Source organism: Eretmochelys imbricata, chromosome 4 (genome assembly GCF_965152235.1).
Source record: "Eretmochelys imbricata isolate rEreImb1 chromosome 4, rEreImb1.hap1, whole genome shotgun sequence".
In the NCBI taxonomy this organism is placed as follows: Eukaryota; Metazoa; Chordata; order Testudines; family Cheloniidae; genus Eretmochelys; species Eretmochelys imbricata.
This window is the reverse complement of record NC_135575.1, coordinates 54,941,666-54,964,801: the sequence shown is the minus strand read 5'-3', so window position 1 is coordinate 54,964,801 and position 23,136 is coordinate 54,941,666. Positions and strand designations below refer to the sequence as shown.

General features: G+C 40.2%; 1 protein-coding gene across 2 annotated transcripts in view; it reads left to right on the top strand.

The window, feature by feature from the left end:
- Nucleotides 1-23,136, top strand: part of CLGN (calmegin) — an 84,644-nt gene that overhangs the window by 43,490 nt on the left and 18,018 nt on the right. For both annotated transcript variants that reach the window (XM_077815268.1, XM_077815267.1), the window contains exons 5-10: nt 1,059-1,200; nt 2,936-3,017; nt 7,385-7,577; nt 10,653-10,842; nt 11,477-11,590; nt 12,421-12,577. In XM_077815268.1, the coding sequence (XP_077671394.1) occupies nt 1,059-1,200; nt 2,936-3,017; nt 7,385-7,577; nt 10,653-10,842; nt 11,477-11,590; nt 12,421-12,577 (878 nt within the window). The remainder of the gene's footprint in view (nt 1-1,058; nt 1,201-2,935; nt 3,018-7,384; nt 7,578-10,652; nt 10,843-11,476; nt 11,591-12,420; nt 12,578-23,136) is intronic.

Sequence of the window (23,136 nt, the reverse complement as noted above, 5' to 3'; positions counted from 1 at the left end):
TCTTCATCTACTGCTTGTAAGGCTGAAATAGATTTTGTAGCAGAGTTCTGAAAAATGTGAATAGTAATTTGAACATTGTATTTAAGTATTCAAGACAACAGCATTAATAGAAACTTGAATAATGTGACAGAGATCAGAATTGTACTCTTGTCTTGCATTTGTTAATATTGCAATTAATCGGAAGTTGATGAGTATGCACGTTTGTGCAAAACAATGCTTCAGATTTGTGGGTTTACATCCTTATTGATTTAGTTGACTGAAGAGAATAATTGTATGTTAAAAATGTGTATGGTTTCTTGTTCAGTATCCTCTTTTGCGAGTGGATTTTTTTGAGAATGTTATTTTTCTCCTGCTTTGGTTTCCCTTAGTGGTTTTTCATCAGAAAATTGTTTTATAGATATAACTAAGTTGTCAGTATTTTATTTATATCCTTTTCTGTAGTTATGGAACTGTTTTTGACAGCAGTTTTTAAAATGTATACTTTAAAAAAGAAAGAAAAGAAAAGCTGTTCTGGTGTTGCTCTGTACTACTGACTTGAAGTAGTAGTTTTTCCAATGGGCTCTATTTCCTGAAAAAAATATACCTTAATTTTTCAGTGAGCTGTTAGAAAAATGTGAACTGTGCATGTGTAACATGATCATTTATCTTGTGTCAACAGTGATCTGGAGCAGTCAAATTTTGGGGGAAATTATTCCAGGTTTATACTGCTGTTTAAAAAAAAATATTCAGAGTTGTATCATTAGTAATAAACTGGATGTTTGTTTTACTCTATAGTTATCTAACTTCTAACTTTGGCATTGAGTGTCAGGATTTGCTCCTAGTAATTGCTTGTGCAGTAACACTGAGTATCTGCAATAGCGGTTGGTATCAGGAAATCTCAAATGCAGTCACAAGTTATTTTCTCTGTGATTTTTTTTTTTAAACCACATTGTAAATAATAACACAGCTAAGGTAATCTGTCTGCCAGCTTCTAGCAGCTCTCTTAATTTCTTTTCAAGATAGCAGTAATTTCTTGCCTTTATCTTGCTGTTTTTCAAACTTGTGTTTCTTTGTTTTAGGAAGATGGGAAGTAGAAGAGCTTAAAGAAAACACAGTGCCTGGAGACAGAGGATTAGTTTTAAAGTCAATAGCAAGGCATCATGCAATATCAGCTATTTTAACAAAGCCATTTATTTTTGATACTAAGCCTTTGATTGTTCAGTAAGTTGCTCTTCAGATTTGTATTTAATTACTCTTCTAACTTTGAAATATCATGAAAAAGTAATATGTTTTGTATTATTCTGATTTCCATTCCAACATCAATTGCCTTGTACAAATTTACCAAAACCACAAATATGAAGGCGTTAATATAAAAATAAATTATTATAAATGTAATGTTTTATCTTTTAAGGTTTTCAAACCCAAACTAAAGTTATATTTTAGTGCTCATATGTTAAAAATAGATGAAATGATGTTTTAAACCTTTTGTCTGAATACTTAGTCAGGGATTCAAGATTCCATAAAATGGATATAAAAGACTGCCATTTAAATGTCAGTGTCTTTGCAACTGAGCTTCCAAATTACATGGAATGTGAGAGAATTTCAGGTGGCTACGAATATAATGATGTTTAAATACATTTTTGAAATTTGTAAGTCAGTGGAAATTGACTTACAGGTAATTCAGAAGAAACTCTGAGATGGCTGCTCTTGGTAAATCTAGACTATGATGTAGGTAGGCACAAACATAGTACAAAACTTGGCCATGCAACTCGGTCAAAGTGAAGTAGTGAGTGGCCTCTGTATCTCTGCAAATGCTGCCCAGAAACTTTTCTTTGTAGAGATTGCTACTATGTTGAACTGTAACTTTTTTTTTTTTTTTTTTTTTTTTTTTTTAAGATTTACACTGTTACATTTTGCATAACTGTTGCCTTACTTTGCAATAGCAATAAAATATTTCAGGCAGTTTTGTAAAAATGTTTTGTGTGTAGTGATTAATATTAAAATACAAATGCTTATACACAATCTTGGACATGGATTCAAAGTTAAACTGTAGGTCAAAGTGATCTGTGATAGGATACAGAGGGACCTAGACAAATTAGAGGATTGGGCCAAAAGAAATCTGATGAGGTTCAATAAGGATAAGTGCAGGGTCCTGCACTTAGGACGGAAGAACCCAATGCACAGCTACAGACTAGGGACCGAATGGCTAGGCAGCAGTTCTGCGGAAAAGGACCTAGGGGTGACAGTGGACGAGAAGCTGGATATGAGTCAGCCATTGTTGCCAAGAAGGCCAATGGCATTTTGGGATGTATAAGTAGGGGCATAGCGAGCAGATCGAGGGAAGTGATTGTCCCCCTCTATTCGACATTTGTGAGGCCTCATCTGGAGTACTGTGTCCAGTTTTGGGCCCCACACTACAAGAAGGATGTGGATAAATTGGAGAGAGTCCAGTGAAGGGCGACAAAAATGATTAGGGGTCTGGAACACATGACTTATGAGGAGAGGCTGAGGGAACTGGGATTGTTTAGTCTGCAGAAGAGAAGAATGAGGGGGGATTTGATAGCTGCTTTCAACTACCTGAGAGGTGGTTCCAGAGAGGATGGTTCTAGGCTATTCTCAGTGGTGGAAGAGGAGAGGACAAGGAGTAATGGTCTCAAGTTGCAGTGGGGGAGGTTTAGATTGGATATTAGGAAAAACTTTTTCACTAGGAGGGTGATGAAACACTGGAATGCGTTGCTTAGGGAGGTGGTAGAATCTCCTTCCTTAGAAGTTTTTAAGGTCAGGCTTGACAAAGCCCTGGCTGGGATAATTTAGTTTGGGATTGGTCCTGCTTTTGAGCAGGGGGTTGGACTGGATGACCTCCTGAGGTCCCTTCCAACCCTGATATTCTATGATTCTATGATCTTTAATTACTCCAGGGTATCAGCAATATGCTCTTTGATTCCCTTTTACACAGGTATGAAGTGAATTTTCAAGATGGCATTGATTGTGGCGGTGCATATGTTAAACTTCTGTCCAGTTCCAGTGATTTGGATTTGGTATGTCCTTTATGTAACATTTGATAATTATTCTTCTGTTTAGGGGAATGTGATCATAGGCTTGTGGAATGTGACTCAGGGCATGATTATTCATTCGTGAATATCCAAAATGCTCAGCAAATGCAGGAATCAGGCCCAAAGTTTACTTAGATGGATGAAAAGACTGAAATAGAAATTTGTATTTTTTCTAATCTGAATATAGTTTGTATAAAATCTTATATATACATAAAGCCTTCAGAGTTTGTTAGCCTCTGCTTACTAGCATCTGTTATATGTTGAATACAAGAAATATCTTAACAATAATTAATTTCCATTATTTTTAAAGCAAAAATTTTAGCCTACTATAAAAAAAGTGGTTTAAAAAAAAACCTATAAAGGTCTGAATCACTGAAGAACACATAATTCATTCACTCTGATTTGTTACATTTTCATTGGAATTGCAAATATCTAGGATCAAGGGCATGATGTTATATAATGTAGACCGTATACTACCAATAGTCAACGTGCAGAACTCAAGTGATGTCAACTATTCTTTCTTAAAATCTAAATAAAGTGACAATTCATATATGGTAAGGGTAGAGGGGACCATTCTGATCAGCCAGTCAGATCTAATTCAATAATACAGGCCATAGAACCTCAACCAGTAATTCCTACATCAAGCCATAACTTCTGTTTGAGCTATAGCATATCATTTAAAAAGATATTCAGTCTTGATCTAGAGACTTCAAGTGATAGAGAATCCACCATGTCATTAGGTAAGTTCCAATTGTTAATTCACACAAATTTTTAACAATAATTGATAACCTATTTATAGTGTAAATTTGTCTAGATTCCAGCTTCCAGCCAATGGATGTCATTATGCCTTTTTTCCCCTGCTATCTTAAAGGGTTATCTACTGTTGGAAATCTCTTCCTTTTGTAGATACTTTTAAACTGTGAACAAGTCACTTCTTAACCTTCTCTTTGATAAATAAATTGAGCTTCTTAAGTCTCTCACTGTAAGGGATAGTTTTCAGACCTCAGATCATTCTTGTAGCTCTTAATAAGATTGATATCCATGTAATTTTCCCTCTCATAGAATATCAGGGTTGGAAGGGACCTCAGGAGGTCATCTAGTCCAACCCCTGCTCAAAGCAGGACCAATCCCCAATTTTTACCCCAGATCCCTAAATGGCCCCCTCAAGAATTGAACTCCCAACCCTAGGTTTAGCAGGCCAATGCTCAAACCACTGAGCTATAGTTTGGATCTATGAGAGTTACTACTCAAGGGTACAAAGAAAGATTATTCTGAGATCTTTTAAACCATCAAAAAAGGATGCTAAATTAGTTTAGAAGACATGTTCATGTCCCAAAATTTAAACTTTTGGTAGACTTTCAGAGGCCCCAAATTGTTTGATTGTGGAATTGAGGACAATACCAAAGTCTCACAAATAGATCTCCCTTTCCATCTGGTCGTCTACCATTTTGTTTTTCTCCCATAGAAGCAGGCAATTTTAAGTGAACACACACATACATGAATGTCTATCCTTTCCAGAGACTACAGCTGAATTTTTCTATATGAACTTTTTCAAATACTAAAAGTGGAAATTATAATAGGATTCACTTTCTTTCCCTTCTTAGGAATCCAGTACCAGTCTTCACCATAAGACAGTTACACGCACAGACAATTGAGAATTTCAAATTCCTTTTTATGAATAACACTCCAAAGATAAATCATTACAGCACAGCAGTTTGAATGAACTCTAGCTAGACTAACATCACTAACTAGAGATTTTTTATTTTTTCCTTTAAAATGAAGAGTATAACCCAGGTCTTCCTCCCCACCTCAAAAATGTAGATAGATATAGATATAAAATACCTTATGAAATAAATACAGGGATTGGGACTTCTGACAATCGGAGATCTTCTACTTTCACGTAGGCTTTACCCAATCCCTTTAGTGGGTATTATATAGACAAATAAAACATTTAATTGTACTACACAATCAGTTGTTTCAGCATCCACATTACTGAGCACATACACAACTTTAAATAAGAAAGATGAAAAAAAATCTGTACAGTTACTGTAGCTGTCAATCTCACACACTGTCTTTGGTTCAGTGATGTTGTATACCCCCGAAGACATTTGGCCTCCAGTCTGTGGTTGATCCTTTATGGTGTTTTCCCAGTCTCAATCGCATCGAGTTCTATAAAATTACAAGAAACTATATGGAGATCCAACCCAAAGATCAGTCTGGGTTACCCCTGGCTACTCATCTTTTCCCTTCAGGACTGGGCTGCATCTGAGTCCTGGGTCCCTGTAGATCAAAATGCCCACTTCAAATTCCTTTTCTTTCTTTCTTCCCTCCCTCCCCCTTTTCCCCTGCTCAAATTCACCAAAACAGAGGATGGACAATTAGCTGTAACTCTTCTCTGCTAAATATTAGGCCATTGCCCCAGTCTCTCCAGTGCGAATTGGGCAGGGGTGTTATTCACGGTGCTTTACAGTCTATAAGAGATCTGGAAGCCTGAAGAAATTACTGGGTGTGAAGTGTGTTGAACCAGTTGTGAAATGTCAGAGGTTCAAGATGGAATCCCTTTGCTGCATTTTGGCAGGTGCTGCTAGTTGTTACTTTACATTGCAGTAACACCCAGAGTCTTCAGTCAGGTTTGGGGTCCTATAGTAGTGCTAGGTGCTGAAGAAACGTGAATTAAGGAAGTCCCTGCCTCCCCCCAAAGAGATTAGTATGAAGAGTGATGTGACGTGACAAGCAGGTGTAAACACAGTGTAGGGGTGGTATGGGAAGAGAAGAGCTTGTAAACACCATTATAGTTGTTTCTTTTAAACAAGAGAATTGAATAAGAGATTAACGAATCATTGGTTGTTAGACAGTTTTCCCCTTGAAGTCAGTGTAGAAATAAATTTTACAGGATTTGAGGGAGGACTAGGTGATAGCTATATGAATGGATCTGGGGATATGTCCCACACATAAGCAGTATCCTAGAAGAAGATGCAAAGGTGCTGTGGAAGAAGTACATAAGCAAGTGATAGAGGCTGCCATTATTGGTAGAACAAAGGGAGTGGGAAGATCACAAAGTAGTTAGATAAGAGATTGACCAAGTAGGGAGGAGCTAAATTATGAAGGTCCTTGAAAGTAAGAACCAGAAGTTTGTGTTTGATACAATGGAGGGACTCAGTGTGTGAGAATTGTGACATGGGAAGATATACTGTATATATATTGTATATTGTGTGTGTATATATAATATATATACTGTGTATATATATACTGTATATATATTGTATACTGGGAAGGTTATTTTGGCAGCAGCATTTTTAATGCACTGGGCAATGGCTCCTTTAGAGCCCTGTCACATTCAGTGAACTCTTGAAAGACATAGGGTCTCCCAAATTTTTTAGCACGATTTCACATAGCTGTATTATACATGCACGCCTGTTGTTGTTAGAACAGTCAGGAAATAATTTGCTCTCCCCATCAATAGTGGAAAATGGCATCATGTTCACAAAGTATGATTTTTAAACTCTTATAACTTCGGCAAATCTAAATTGTGGATTTTTCATTTCGCCCTCAAAAACTGCTGCGTTATGTTTGTTCACTTACAGAAAGTCACCTCCTGACAGAGACCAGACTATCAAATTTATTTTCAGAAATAAATTTTCTAGAAATTAAAGTGGCTGAAAAAGGAGCTTAAAAACCTTAACTGTCGCTATGTTTTCCAAATATAAAAATTCCCATAAACAATTAAAATAGCGAAAGATCTTAACAACGTAAGGTAGTATGGAGGTGCCCCTGTGAGGAAAATAAATCTTTCTTTTGTTTTGGTATTTAGTATCAACTACTCACAAATGTAGAGCAGCAGGACAGTGATAAAGAAAAATAGTAGATGGTGACATACTGTCTGTTTTTTTTTTTTTTTTTACCATATTAACATTTAAATTGCACATCAACTATTTCCCTTCAATTTTTTTTACAGGGCACAATACTTGTAGAAATAAGTACAGCTACTGTTTTATTTTTATGGTGAGCATTTGCATTTTCATTTTAATATAGTGTCCACGGAAGTTGCTCTTCCACCTTTAGGGCATGATCCTGTGAGTTGCTGAATGACTCCTTGTGAGGTGCTGAGAATCCTTTATGGCTGGTCATTTGGGTGGAAACAGAGAGCACTCAGCAGCTCTCAAGAAGTGCAGAACATCTTATAGGACTGAGCCTATAACCGTTGGGTGCTGGAACTGACATTTTGTTGCATGAAATATATCACAATAGGATTATTAGCAGGCTAAAGACCTCCAGCAGCAAGGAGTAGAGGTACACAAGTTATTTAATTAACTGTACTGCATAACCAATACTAAACACTCTTGCTTCTACAGGAATACTTTTTTGACAAAACACCTTACACAATTATGTTTGGACCAGATAAATGTGGAGAAGATTACAAACTGCATTTTATCTTCAGACATAAGAATCCTAAAACTGGAGATTATGAGGAAAAACATGCTAAGCGTCCTGATGTAGACCTAAAAAAATTTTATTCGGACAAGAGGACACATCTGTATACTCTGGGTATCCTTTAATTCTTAATGTTGCACTTAAAAAGGAAACATTAGAAAACAGGGTCCCCCTGCACTGAAGACTTACAAATGAGCCTGTTTTCTGTCTATATACAGTAGTTTTGTTCATTGCTATGGATATTTGTGTGCATCTTAAATAAATGGCTTTGAAATTCTGTTGCTTAAGATTCACTTGAGGGGGAAAAAATTAAAAATTGGCCATATCCAACCATTAACATTAAAGTACGCTATTATTTACACTTGCAGTAAGCAGTGATGTAGTACACTATCAGTACTACATCATTGACTACAGCAACTAGTGTAAATAATCTGTCGTTAGATTTGTAGGAAAAATAGAGGCCTCCACTCCAGGCTCCAGGTGCCCTGTCATAAATTACGAAAACAAAATTAGATCACCTGCAGAACACCAAATTTCCCTCTCGTCCACAAAACTGATTTCTCTCAAAAGTCCACCCCTTCCATAAGTGTGCATAAATCAATGGCAGCACTCGTTGAAAGCAAATAGATTGGGGCTATTTCAGACAAAAATAAGGAAGCCTGTTCCACAACTGAAGAACATTCTATTCCCAGTCATTTCTTTTAAAAGAAGGAGCCAGCTCTAGTATCTCTGCTGATCACAACTGCAGCAGTGTGGCATACAGAAAGATAGTTTCTCCAATAGCAAGATCTCAACCCATTTGGGCTTTACAGATTAAAACTGTCATTTTAAGTTCAGCAATCTGTACAGATCATGGGGCACCAGAGGTATGTACTGCCACCAAGAAGCACCGCTACATAGGTAGGCTGCTGCATTCTGCACTGGTTTCTTTCCAGACTGATCAAAAGGGAAGCACCGTGCCGAGCACATTGCAATAGTCCAGTCTTTGGGGCCATAGATTAATTTAGAGAACTAGATTAGAGGTGGCAGCAACAAGGGCTTATTTTGTCTTTTCCCCCAGTGTTCCAAAAGATGAGATTTGAAACATCTTTCTGATTATGGAGATTGAATCCTTGAAACAGTTAATGGCTGCTTGGTGTACCTAAAACTACTACTTTAAAAAAAAATCAAGTATTTCTGATAAGTCTGTAACAATTGAATGTTTTAAATTAACATAATCACTCCTAAATTTGACACTAGTTTTGGGTTACTGTGTGTAACATGAGATTCCCTTTATTACCTAATATGTCCCATCTACCTCCAATTCTATGATCCTTTGATAAATGGGAAAATATTGGCAGTGATACTGCTAGATGCTGGAAAAATGCATCTCAGACAAGTTGGAAAGAAGGGGGCAACAGGAGTCAAGCTTTGGGGGGAATGGTCAGAGTCTGTGCCTGCTAGAGAACCCTTCTCTCCATAATTTGGAAACAAAAATTCCTGACTCTTGTTCTTGTCATTCTTCTGCTGTCCAGAGATACCTGTGCACCCGGCTATCCCCCTCTAGTGCTGGTCTATGCAGAGAATGACAAACTGCTGTTGCTATCACTTATTCCATTAGCTCAAGTGGCAAAAGTCTTTGTGATGGATCTAAAGGTTCCAATCTTGCTGATGGTGTCAGAATGATGATGCATGATGGAATTTCTGCTGCGTGATGGAATTTGTTTTTCCAGTTTACTGTCTTTAAAACATATGAAATCTCACACACCTATGTTAAAGGAACATCATTAAGGTTGCAAATTCAAGCACTCTCATTAGGAAATGCCAGAATTAAGGCTTCCTGTGCGACATTAATTTGCCCTCTTTGTGCTTATGCATGATAAAGCAGTCTTTCATTCATGAACACACGCTGTTTTTTCCAGAGGACCCCTACTTCACTCAGTGCACAGGATGAACCTGCTCTGAGGATGAATCAGAGATGTGTAGTAAATAGAAGCCGTTGTGTATCGGACTATGGCTTCATTTGTTGCTGAAGCTGGAAGGTGTTTAGTGAATGAGGCAGGTAATTGCAGGAAGGGAAAGGACAACCTCATGGCTAAGAAAGTTGAATGCTGCCCTAGAGAACTGAATTCTCCTCCTGCCTCTGCCATAGAGTTCCTATGTGATGCTAGGTCAAGTCACTTAAACTTTCCACAAGTGGGCAGTAATTGTGTTCTTTTCAATTTCTGAGTGCCTGACTTGAGATCCTGAGACCTGATTTGGAGAAGCGCTGAGCATTCACTTCTGCAACGAAGTCAGTGGAACCAGTCTTTCAATGTACAGAGTGCTATATAATGCTAAGTACCCTGAAAAATCAAAATACTTTTTATCCTAATTGCTGCGTCCGTTTCCCAACTGTAAAATGGGGATAATAATGCCCCTTATCTCATAGAGATGTGGTGAAAATAAACGTACTAATATTTGTGAAGTACTCGGGTAAAATTGTGATGAGTGCAAAGAAAAGCCCGTGATTAAATTAATAATATTTTATTCGGAGGTTTGAACAGTATGCAGTAAATAAGGCATGGGGCCACACATTGAACAATGAAGAGAAAACAAAATATCGAATAGCTTCTCATCACGTGAGCACCATTCATTCTGTGTACTGAATGAGATAGGACCTGTGGGAAAAAACAGTACATGATTGTGTTATTAAAGACAGTTTCATAATTCATACACAAAATAGGACCAAATTAAGGTTGCACAGACCATCTTCATTCTGGCATTTCCTAATTTTTGAGTGCTTGACTTTGCAACCTTTAATGTTCTTTTAACATTTTTTTTGCATGCAATTATAATATAAATTGTGCATAACAGAAAAGCAGTATGCTTTTGGTAAAAGGCCAGAACCGATACACTGCTTTGTGTACCTAGCATTTCACTAATGCAATATTTTGGCTTAATTCCATAGTACAAATTGAATATAAATTGCCTGGTTTGTAAAACAAAGAAATGGAAACCCTAAGATGGCTGCTGAGCGGGAAACTGGTGGGGTTATTATGCATAAGTGGCAAAAAATATGTTTCTTAATGACACACACACATTTAAATTTTTTCCAAAGTCTTTCAGGAAAGCAGGTTTAACCTTGCATATTTGTTTATTACATATGAGTCTGTGTGTCTGCATGCACATACACAATTTTAAAAATACATTTATTTTCTTGCAATTTAGTGCTGAAACCAGATGACACATTTGAAATGTTAATTGACCAATCAGTTGTCAGCAAAGGAAACCTTCTGGAAGATATGGTTCCTCCTGTGAACCCTCCGAAAGAAATAGAAGATCCCAATGATAAGAAGCCAGATGACTGGGATGAGAGAGCAAAGATCCCTGACCCTAATGCTGTCAAACCAGATGATTGGTGAGAAAATATATTTTATTTATACAGACTATATAGTATGAAAGCTATTCGTTTTTGGTGGTTTGACTTCTAATTCTATGGTGTTGACACTTAGTCTATACTCTTCTGCTGGAAATTGGAGTAATATTTGAGTCCATATGTGCATCAATTAAAGGGACACTGGTAACTTAAAAAATCACATTTGTCTCTGAATAGATTGTACCCACTGTTGTTGCAGGTAACGCCTATAGGTACAATAAATGAAATATTAGGAGGAACATTTTTTTTGGTTTTACTTTATGCATCTGACAGCACTTTTGTGTAGTCCATTTCCCTCTTTCTACTGTATAGTTAGTTTTTCCATGACTGGCGCTTTCACATAGCAACAAGGAAAAAAAAACCATTTTTAAAATAGGTATGTGTCACTGTAAACCACAAGTTGGCAGTGGTAATTTGGGAGTAGGTATATTACCTGAAACTACTTAACTTGGTTTTGCAGATTTTCAAAGGCACAAAGGGGAGCTGGGTGCCTGACACCCTTTTGTGCCTTTGAAAATCATTTATTTTGTGTCAGTTATGTTCCTTTGACTAGAACTTTGCCATTTTGAACCAGACTGCTATATTTTTTTCTGGTAATATCAGTTTGTAATTAAAGGGATGAAGGTGAGCCTTCCAAAATAGAAGATCCTGATGCTGTCAAGCCTGAGGGCTGGCTTGATGATGAACTACAATACATCCCAGATCCCAGTGCAGAAAAACCAGAGGATTGGTAAGAACTTGTACTCATTAAGAGCAGATCTTTTTGCAGAGGTATTGTAGACAAGGCCTTGTTTACTCTGTGGTAAATTGGACTAAAATTCTGCTCTTTGGTCACTAGAGTTTGCTGTGCTTTGATGCAGCAGACTGGAAATTCTGGGGCATCTTCAGATACATTTTTATATCTTAATTTTGGAATAAAATATGAAAATGGACAATGTAATCTGCACAGTAAACCCTTCGTTGTTAATTGTGGGTATTAAATTTATTTTATGGTGTCCTCAGCGTTAGTTTTTTGTTGTTCTGAAGAATTTTGTATTAACAATGCACAACTGCATTGTAAAAGTTTTCACCGGGGAAGCTATAGCTTTTGGTTGCTAGGTGTAGCAAGAGACATCTGGGGCTTTTTGTACCAGGGAAACAGTTCAGGATTGTAAAATAAGCACATATAGTTGGGGGTGGATGTTAAAATAAGCATTGAAATACTTAACAGTGCTGACATTTTACATTGTCATCTTTAGCTTGATGCATTATGTTGAGGGGGCAGTCCACGCCTCTTAAAGCATGTTTCAGGCTGTCTGCAGAGACAGGAATACAACTCTGTTGATGTTTTTCATATTTCATGTTTTCAAGACTATCTGCACAACCATGAGGGCTAGGAAAAAATGTTTTTAAAGATCTTACATTGTGGAATACAGTTCTGTGGTCAAGGGGTGGGCAAAATTCTGAGGCTGCAGAATTGCAGAACCATGTACAGGCCGTGAGTGTAGATTAGATATGGGAGATAAATTCCATTCATATTTTTATTTTAAAACACTCAATTGTTTGTAATCCCTTCCACAGGGATGAAGAAATGGATGGTGAATGGGAAGCCCCACAGATCCCTAATCCAAAATGTGAGACTGCACCTGGCTGTGGAGAGTGGGTGCGTCCCATGATGACCAATCCAAACTATAAAGGCAAATGGAAACCACCAATGATAGATAATCCTAACTATCAGGTAGTAATGAAATATAATAACAAAATATTGTATTCTTCATTTAAAGGTTCAGAGATCCGTAGAACAATCTGTCTAGGCTTTTATACCATATTTATTACTATGTATCTGAATCATGAATACATGGCTCTGATCACATTTGACTTCAGGTTTTTTACTGTAAGTAGCTTGCTTCTTAATTACTTTATTTTAAGTATGCTTGAAAATATTGATGCATTCTTGTATAAAGCCTTTTTCTCCATTAAGAACTGCTTCTGCAGAAACCCAATTATTCTACTGTGGTTTTCTCAACTATCCTACAGATACTAACTACTACAAAACTACTTTTTCCTTTAGAAAATTACATACAAAAAAGCAGTATTAAAGTTCTTCTTTGAGTGCTGTCCCTGTGGGTGCTCCACTTCAGGTGTTGGTGCATCCCAGCACCATTGTTTGGAGATTCATAGCAGTGTCTGGTCGGGGTAAACATGCACAATAGCAGTCTCATGGCGCAGTTGGTGCCTCATCTAGTACATGCATGGCCTGACCCCTTCAGTTCCTTTTGAACTGTCCTCTGCTTGAGATGGAGTCCGTTAGAGGTGTCGCTGAAAACCTTAAAATAAGATTAGGTTAAGTTAGATAGCTTAGTTTTTACCCTTGTTTATGAACAGTTTGTTACTTAACTTATTGTATGTCTATACTACCCGCCAGATTGGCGGGCAGCGATCGATCCAGCGGGGGTCGATTTATCACGTCTAGTCTAGATGTGATAAGTCAACCTCTGAGCGCTTTTCCGTCAACTCCTGAACTCCACCAGAGCGAGAGGCTTAGGCAGAGTTGATGGGGGAGGGTCAACAGTTGACTCACCACAGTGAAGACACCGCAGTGAGTAGATCTAAGTACGTCAACTTCAGCTACGTTATTCACATAGCTGAAGTTACATAACTTAGATCGATCCCCCCACAGTGTAGACCAGGCCTTAATATAGTTAGCATTCGTTAAATCTAGTTAGATAGCCATCCACCACAACGAACTAACCTGCTCAGAACAAATAACACAGGTGTTAATAAACAGCAGGAAACCCAACATGTGTACTACTTGCCTCCAAAAATGAAAAAGATTCTTCCTGTGGTGCCAGAACAAACAAACATCTGCAAGCCAGGCAGCGCTACCATTAATTCTGGAATACTTATTATCCCTAAAGACCTCATGGCTTGCTACGAGCTCGCTTAGTTCACTTTGCTGCCATCACAGTCTTCCATCAACAGGTAGATGGGACTTTGATATTCGATCACCCGTTTACTAAGTGATTTCTCACAGGAATACAGAACATGTACCCGGACATCTGAGAACCTGCACCAGCATGGGAGTTAAATCTGGTGTTCAGAAGTCTAACCAGAGCCACATTTGAACCCTTTGCCACATACTCATTACTTCACTTATCTATGAAAGTGGCATTCCTGGTGGTCATTAAATCCATGTGCAGAGTCAGTGAGATAGGGGTTCTCATGGTTCCCCCCCCTTCACAATTTTCTTCAAGGATAAAGTGACACTTCGAACACCATCCTAAGTTTATGCCCAAAATATCATCTTCGTTCTACCTCAACCAACCGATTCACTTATCTACATTTCATTCAGAACCACACACTAACGCTCAAGAGGCAGACCTACACACACTAGATGTTCACCGTGCCTTAGCCTTTTATCTGGACAGAATGAAGCCCTTCTGAAAATCACCTAGACTTTTTGTGTCAACAGAATGATCAAAGGGCTCTGCCATATCTATGCAAAGATTTTCTTAATGGATAACCAGCTGTATGCATATGTGCTATTCACTACACAACACTGAAGCCCTCCGGGCATCAGAACCCACTCGACAAAAGCTTCATCTATCTCCATAGTATTCCTACACAATGTGCTCATTCTAGACATCTGCAGGGCAGCCACCTAGGCCTCTGAACACACATTCACGAACCATTAAGCAATTACTCTTGATTCAAGCTCAGACACAAGACTAGGCCTCAATGTGCTAGTCTCAGCAATGAACTCAACTCCGAAGCCCCTTCAGTCTTCATGAGGGCACTGCTCTACATTTACCTGAAGTGGAGCACCCACAGGGACAGCACTTGAAGGAAGAAGAGAAGGTTACTCATCTTGTGCAGGAACTGAGGTTCTTCGAGATATGTGTCCCTGTAGGTGCTACACTACCCACCCCTCTCCCCTCTGCTTCGGAGTCAGAGTTAAACTCTCCATGGGAGAGAAGGAACTGAAGGGGTCGGGCTGTGTGCCGGCTAGATGGGGCACCAGTGGTGCTGCGAGACTACTACTGTGCATGTGCACCCCCACCAGCCACTGCGACCGAAAATCTCTGACAGCGCCAGGATGCACCAACACCTGAAGAGGCGCACCCACAGGGGGACACATCTCGAAGAACATCGGTTACTGCACAAGGTGAGTAACCTTCTCTTACAATGCAAATTCAAGCACTTGAAAATTGAAGAAATACTAGATTACAGTTGCTTGTGCAACCTGACTTCTGCTCCTTTGTTCCTCCAACCTGTGCAATGAATGTAGGGTTCTGAAATAAATATAGTAAATGATCATGTAGTAAAAGATTATCAGAACACGTGCACAATGGGGTAGAATTAAGGTTCAGTAGGTAACTGTAAATCTGACTTTCGAGTGTTTTGGCTTTGTGACCTAAATATTCTTTTTAACATAGCTTTTTTGTATGTAATTTCCTAGCGTTTTAATAAAGGGTAAAAATAACCTCTTTTGTGGTGTTAATTCCCCATCATGCATTACCAGCAGAGTTTAAATTGCAGACCTTCAGTAGAGCAGCACAGATTTACACTATGTGAACTACAGGACCGACTACGTTAGCTGGCAGCAGGAGAAGGCTGTTATTCCAGAGGGAGGGATGGGTTTGTGGTGCAATATGCTGGGTCCAGAGGTGTGGTTATGGAATGCTCAGCCCAGCTCCCTCTCTTCCCAGCTGAGAGTTGGGAGAGCTCCTGCCCACTGTGGTGCCCCCAAAGGGTAAGGATGTGCTGGATCAAAAGTAGTCCTGGGAGGGGACCACTGTGATGGCTTCTGGTCATTCCCAGCTCTGTGTGTACTATTGCTGCTTTTGTGGCAGAATGGGCCTAGCTCTTTATAATGTTCGTTCAGTTAAACGTTTACAGCGTGCAAGCGAGGGAAGGGAAATGGCAGGTTTAATGGTTTGAATCAGGCAAACCTAGCAGAATTTTCATGGGACAAGTGAAAGGTGTGTCTCACTAGCCTTAGCGCTTTGTCTCTACAAATTTCAAACACCTGCTGCAAACAATGGAGGATATTATTTCTCCAAGGTCAGAAATGTGTTATAACAGAAACCATTAGGCAATATAAATATGCGGGTTGCTACCAGCTGCTCCATCGTACAACTAACTTACCTACGGACTAACGGAACAGAAAGGATAGACAAATGGTCTGAAGGTAGTCAACCTCTTGTACCCAGTTCACTGATATTTCTTGTGAATACTCATGTTCATTCTGTGTTATGAATCTGTTGTATCTACCCAAACATTTAGAATGTATTATACACGAGACTGTGGTATTTGAGTCATGAATCAAATGCAAAAAGGCTATAGACTTTGGTTCCTATCTTTTGTGCCTTTTGAACCAGAAGGGGTTCACTTTTTAATTTTTATTGATATTTGGAAAACTTAAGTCAAATAGTTTGTGTTACGTTTTGTCCTGTCGTTCTGAGCACTTGAGAGCAAATTTCATATTCGTGGTCCAGCTTGCTGAAAAGATGTCTCTACTGAGCTCAGGAGTTTTACTTATATGGCTGATAATGCTGTCATTATTGAAGAATGTAGTTTGTGGGAAGTCATGATTCCAAAGATAAAGGCAGTCTGTTAAATGGCTTGTGCCAGTTCCTTAGAAATCTTCTGAAGATTAGGATTCAGACTTTGAATTTGACCCATAGTGAACAGAGCATGAAGGAGGCATATACCGTACAGTACTTGGAGATCTGTGTTGCTACAAAGATGCGCTATAGCATTTTGAACCAGCTGAAGTTTTTTTCAGAGTCAGATTTTTCTTTCCAAGGTTTGACATTGCCACATTCAAGCCATATGAATGTATGGATAACTGTGGGAAAGTCATAGTCTGATAGAATGGAATACAATCTCCTGGAAGTGAAGAATGAACCAGTGAGACTGCACACATGAGTTTTTGGAGGTAGAGGAGCTTCTGAGGTTCAAGCTCCTGATTGGTCAGTTGCTGTCTGCTAATAGGGAAATCTGGGAAGAAACATACATGTTATGCTATATTTTGGAAGGTTTTTTTGTTTATTTGTTTTGTTTTTTGTTTTGTTTTGTTTTTTTTGACATATGCTAGAGGCTATTGAATTGTAAATCTGATGTTATGAGAGAGATCGTGCTTCTCCCAAGTGGTGTGTGTATATAAAATAATTATGTGCAAATACAGAGTACTTCTTTTAAACAAGCTGTCTTATTTCTTGTTGTTGCCAGTCTTCTTTTATGCTGTATTGTTGCTGAGTATGTTACATTTTTTTTTCTTTTTGGCAATTCCTAGAGCTACTTACTCTCCAGGAGTAAGAATCCTGAAAAGGTAGTATCTTTAAATGGATAGGAAATTCTTCTTTGAGTGCTTGCATATGTCTGTTATGTTGTAGGTTTGTGTCTGCATCTCGTACACAGATGCTGGAGAGTTTTCCCTAGCAGTACTCATGGGGGCAGCTCTGGATGCAACCTGGCCACGTTGTGCTCCGAACTGAGGGTATAAAAGATGGAGCTGCCATGTCCATCCTTCAGTTGCTTCTTACTGTGTGTGGTTATTAGGTGGAGTGTTTCTATGCTTTACATCTTCATTCCTCTATGAACAAAGTTCCTTATAGTTGTAGTTAGCTCAAGTTATCTAGCAGTACTTGTTGCTTCGTCATTTGGACACCTTTCTTCAGCTTTTCTTTTTGTTTTCATTTGTTATTACTTTGATCCAGCAGGCCTCCAGGCTTTGCCTGATACCGGGGGAGCCTTTGCCAAGGTCCTGTGGTTTTAAGCCCTGCTCTGGCTGTTGGAAGACAATGCTTGATACTGACTTGCAAATTGCTGTTTAAAGTGCTTGGGTGAGGGTCATGTTAGAGACGGGTGTCCTATCTGCCATGGCTTCAAATGAAGAAACAGGAGAAGAGCACCTTAAATGTATTCTCATGGAGGCTGTTCATTATCTGCATTTGGAATCCCCTCAGTTGGCACGAGGGAGCTCATTGACCTCTCCTTCTGCGAGTTCTCCCCTGGTCTTGCCAACGGACAGAGGCAATAGGAGATCCCCATCCCTGGGGCCGTCCTCTTTGGGATATAAGAGGTTGGACCCCTCCCAGCCTCTGAAGCATAAGAAGATGGCATTGATTTCTTCAAAGTCCTCCTCTGCAAAAGAAGCCTACTCATACTGAAGATAAAGTATGCCTTTCAGCTTGCTGCTCCCCGGCACTGTCTCACAGTGACACAGAGATGAGCCATTGACTCTGATATCCACCCTGGGACCATCAAGGCCACTAGTTCATCAGTGACGGCGGTAGATCTGCCATTGCAGATTACAGCAGGGCAACCATCATTTTCCGTGCTGAAAATGCCAGAGGCCTTTGCAGCTGTAAGGAACCTATTGTGCCCTTGTGTTACTGTCATTCACCAGTGATTCAGGATGAAGATTGTGTACCAGCACTGTGGCATGTGCCATGCTTATCAGCACTGATAATAGGGTCTGTTATGGACCTATCTGGTGTCACGTTTATCAGCCTCCCCAGAAACTATGTCTAGACCCCTTGTACTGACTCCATCTCATCACACAATACCGATAGTCAGGAACCTTTTGCTGCTGCTTCCGGTGACCTCAGTCTCAACACAGATCCCTGTCTTGGTCTCTGAGGACTCCTCCTGGTAATGCTCTGCCTTTGCCTTCAGAGTACTATTACTCCTCATCAGAGTTGGAAGTGGGTTCCCAAGTCTCTCATTTTAGAGAGTCCAGGGCCTCTTCTGGAACCTGTTCCTGCTTTCACAGAATATGCTCTGCCTCGAGGCGCTCCAGCAATTGAGAAGCTTGGTCTATGTACAACTAGCTTCTGGTACCATAACAGCCCTCTCACTGGCCATTTTGGATGTCTTGAAGGATGCTTCCATCATCCAGACCAACATTTGTTTCTTCATGGAAGCAGGTTGCCCAGGACAGAGGCTTCCCTGTCCAGTACTGAGAGACCACGAATAGTCACTACCAAATAGCCTCTGGACACAGAGTTGATGGACTTTCCCCAACCTGCCTTGGAACAGCAGTCTGCCCCAGCAGTGCAAGATCAACCTCAAGAAGGTTCTGCCTTGTCTCCTCTGAATTCATCATCACCAGATGAAGCTGTCATACTGGAAGCTTCCTCCCACGTACTGGATGATTATAAATTCTACCAAGAGCTGCTGGAAAAGATGGTTATATTTCTTAGTATTCTGGTGGAGAAGAATCTTCACATGTTTATAGACTTTTAGCACCCAACAACTGCAGAGAAGGTAGAACTTCTTATAAATTAGGCAATAGTGCAGCCAATCAAGTCACTGTGGCAGATCCCCATATCTCCTCCACCAGTGGCTAAGCGCATGGAGTGCAAATACCAGATTCCATCCTAAAGGTTCAAGCAATTGTGTTCACACCCTGCTCCCTTCATTGGTATAGGCCCCTGTGAATGAAAGGCACCCTCAAGATCAAGTTAAGGTTACCCTCAAAGAAAAGGATGCAGAAAAGCTAGAGGTTTCTGGGAGAGAGATTTATTGAATTGTGGGATTATAGCTGTGCACTGCCAACCACAAGGTCCTTTTGACTTGGAATGACTATTGAAATTGGGAGTCTATCTCATTTTGTAAATAAATTGCCTGAAAGCTCTAGGGAATAGTTCCAGACCTCCTTGGTGGAAGGCTGTCTGGTTTCTTGATCAGCTCTGCAAGCTTCCTTGGATGCACCAGATTCTGTGGCAAGAGTTATGGTAACAGCAGTAACTTTGCACTGATCCTCATGTTTGCAAGTGTCTAGGATTCCTGCTGAAGTACAACAGGTTATTGAAGACTTTCCTCTTGAGGGCTGTGCTGGTTTTCACCTCTAAGACTGGAGAGGCTTTACACACATTAAAAGACTAGAACAGTTTTGAAGTTCCTAGGTCTGTTACACGCTGGCTACAAAGAGGACAAAATATCATCCTCAGTTCCAGCCAAGACAGCAATTCTACCCCTACAGGCTGTTCGACCATTTAGACAAAAAGAAAAGGAGGTGGCCTCTGCCTTCTACCTCCTTGGTCACTTCATTCAGGCAACCACAAGCCTCAAAGCAGCCTGTTTGACGTTTTTGTCAACACAGCATGCTTACCAGCTTGGCGCACTCTGGCTTTCTTCTCTTCCTTTGGGAACAGGTTATCCCATTTCCTAAATGTATGGCAGAGCATCTCCACAGACAAGTGGGTGCTAAGCAGAATGGCATCAGAATGTACCCTAGTTTCTTTCCATTCCCCCTTTCCACTTCCTTTTTCAGGGACCCATCTCATGAGTCTGTGCTAAGATTAAAAAGTGCTGATTCTGCATTCTTTGGGAGCCACAGAGGAAGTGCCTCTTCCACATTGGGTTGACGTTTTTACTCCCAATGTTTCCTAATACCCAAAGCCAGAGGGGTTCTTGGACCCATTCCAGAACTTCAGAACCAAAACAGATATATCAAAAAGTTTAAAGTTGTTCCATATAGTTTTCCTAGCTTCTGTTCTCCCTTCTTTAGATCTGGGAGACTAAGATGCTGCCTTTGGCTTACAGGATGCCTACTTCCATGTGGCAATCCATCCTAGCAGGTTCCTGAGGTTCATGGTAGTAGGAGATCATTACCAGTTCACTGTTCTACCTTTCAGACTATCATCAGCACCAAGGCTTTTATCAGACTGTCACCACTGCCAGGCACTTATCTCCACAATGAGGATGTCCACATGTATCCCTACCTGGACAATTAACTGGCACAAGGTCACTCCAGTCATCGGGTAGAGACCAGTATTTGTTGGACTCTCCATTTGTTCAGTAGCTTGGGTGTGAAAATAAACAGAGAAGTCAAATCATGTCACTTTTTTCCAAAAATAGAGTTCATTGGGGTAGTCCTAGACTCAGCCACTGCCAAGACAAAACATGACCTCTGTGCATGGTTCAAGGATCAGCCATGAACCACAGTGAGGAATTGCATCAGGATCCTAAGTTAGATGGCTGTTTGTACATATGCAACCCCTCACGCCAGGTTGCACCTCCAGGAAATGCAGGCATGGCTCAAATGAGTCTACCACCCCCAGGTTCATGTTGTGGACAAACTAGTATGCATCTCAGTCGGGGTCTGTTGTGTCTAAATTGGTGGATGAGTCAGGGCAATGTATACAGGGAATTTCCTTTGTGTCCATCTCTCCCATCAGACTTTGGAAATGGACGCTTCAGTCACAAGGTAAGGAGGTCATTTGGATGATAATCAGGCTCAGAGCTTGTGCACCACTCACAAGGCTAGGTTACATGTAAATGTTCTTGAGCCATGTGCGATATTCCGAGCACATCAACAGATCCTGCCATGCATTCAGGGCAGGACCATATAGGTGCTCCCTGACAACATCACCGCAGTATTTTATGGGAAGAAACAAGGGGGTGCTGGGTGTCAGTCTGTGTCAGGAGGCAGTCAGGCTGTGGCATTTCTGCATATGGAACTCGATAACTCTTAAGGCATCTTACCCTGCCAGGAGTTCAAAATGGTCTGGCAGATCCTTCAGCCTGGATCATGAATAGCCTCTCAACAAAGGCATTCAAGGATCAGTGTTTTGAATAGGAGGATTTCCAGCAGCGGATTTGTTTGCAACTTGGCAGAACAGGAAATGTGCCTAGCTTTGTTGAAGAATGGGTCACAGTCCCAGGTCCATCTCAGACACTTTCTTTTTCCTGTAGGGCAAGGGCCAGCTTGTATGTGTACAGCAAATGCCACTCCATTCCTAGAGTTATTATCAAGCTGAAGCAAGAACAAAGTAGAATGATCCTCTTAGCTCCAGACTGGCTGAGACAACTATAGTATTGGACCTGTGCAGAACCTTTACTACTTCCACAAATCAGAGTTGACATCCCCAAATCACAGGCGAGTATTGCACCCAAATCCTTGGGTGCTACATTTCACGGCATAGTTCATCAGTGGTTAAATACAGAGGAGGCACGTTATTCAGTGGCAGTTAAGAACATCCTGCTTAATAGCAGGGCAGGCAACATTCCATAATAGTTACTTACCTTAGTAAGTGGAAGTGTTTCTCCATTTGGGCAGCTAGTCACAGTGAGTCTCCTACACAAGTCAAAATATTTTGGACTATCTTCTACATCTCAAAGTTGGGTCTAGCTTTCAATTCCATTAAGGTGCACCGAGCTGCAATTTCAGCTTTTCACCTTTTGTATACAACGTAGGAGTGTTTTCACTAGTCCTTTGACAACCAGATTCCTAAAAAGATGGAAAGAGCCTATCTATTTCTATCAGAAATCCACCTCCTCCTTGGGACTTGAATTTAGTGCAGTCAGCTCTTAAGGGTCTTCTGTTTGAGCCCTTAACCTCCTGATTATTACACCTCTCCGCAAAAGTGCCATTCTTCGTGACCATCACTACTGCTAGAACGGTTGAGTAACTGCATTCCCTATGTGATGTTCTGTACCTCATGGGAACACCCTATACCCCCATCTTCATCCTTATAAAATGATTGTGTGGTATCTAATGCAAAGTTTGTCATGTCGGGTGTCTTCAAAAGGCTCATGACGTACTGAGCATTGTTGTTATAATAATGTTATAGTAATTGCTATTTTTAGTAATATTATAGGTTGTAATTTCATGTATATAGTTATGAGGCTGAAAATGTTTCCTCATGGCTTAAAGAAAGCCCCGGCAAAAACTCTCCAGAAGCAGAGGGGCAGTTCACACATCATCAGGGCATGTATGGGACAAGCCCAGCCCAGCCTCACAGGAACAAAGGACACTGGCTCAGGCAACAACAAAGGATCTGTTGGACTCTTGAGGGAGTCACCCCCCTTCCTTTGGTCAGTTTGGGACTGTGATGAGATAATGCTCACCGGACTCTGAAAGGGGGGTGGGCAAAGCCAAGAGGGAAGAAAGGACATGATAAAAGGGAGAGACGTTTGTCATGCTCTTTCCTCTCTCTCTTCCACCTACATCTACAGACACCAAGCGACTGAAGCACTGATCAAAGGGGAGAGCCTGGCTGAAGAGCAACCAGCCAGTGTGTGGTGAGAAGCATCTAAGTTTGTAAGGGCATTGAAGTGTTACGGTCAGCTTAGAATGCGTTTTGCTTTTATTTCATTTGACCAAATCTGACTTCTTATGCTCTGACTTATAATCACTTAAAATCTGTCTTTGTAGTTAATAAATCTGTTTGTTTGTTCTACCTGAAGCAGTGCATTTGGTTTAAAGCGAGTCAGAGACTCCCCTAGGGATAACAAGCCTGGTGCATATCAATTTCTTTGTTAAATTGACAAACTCGTATAAGC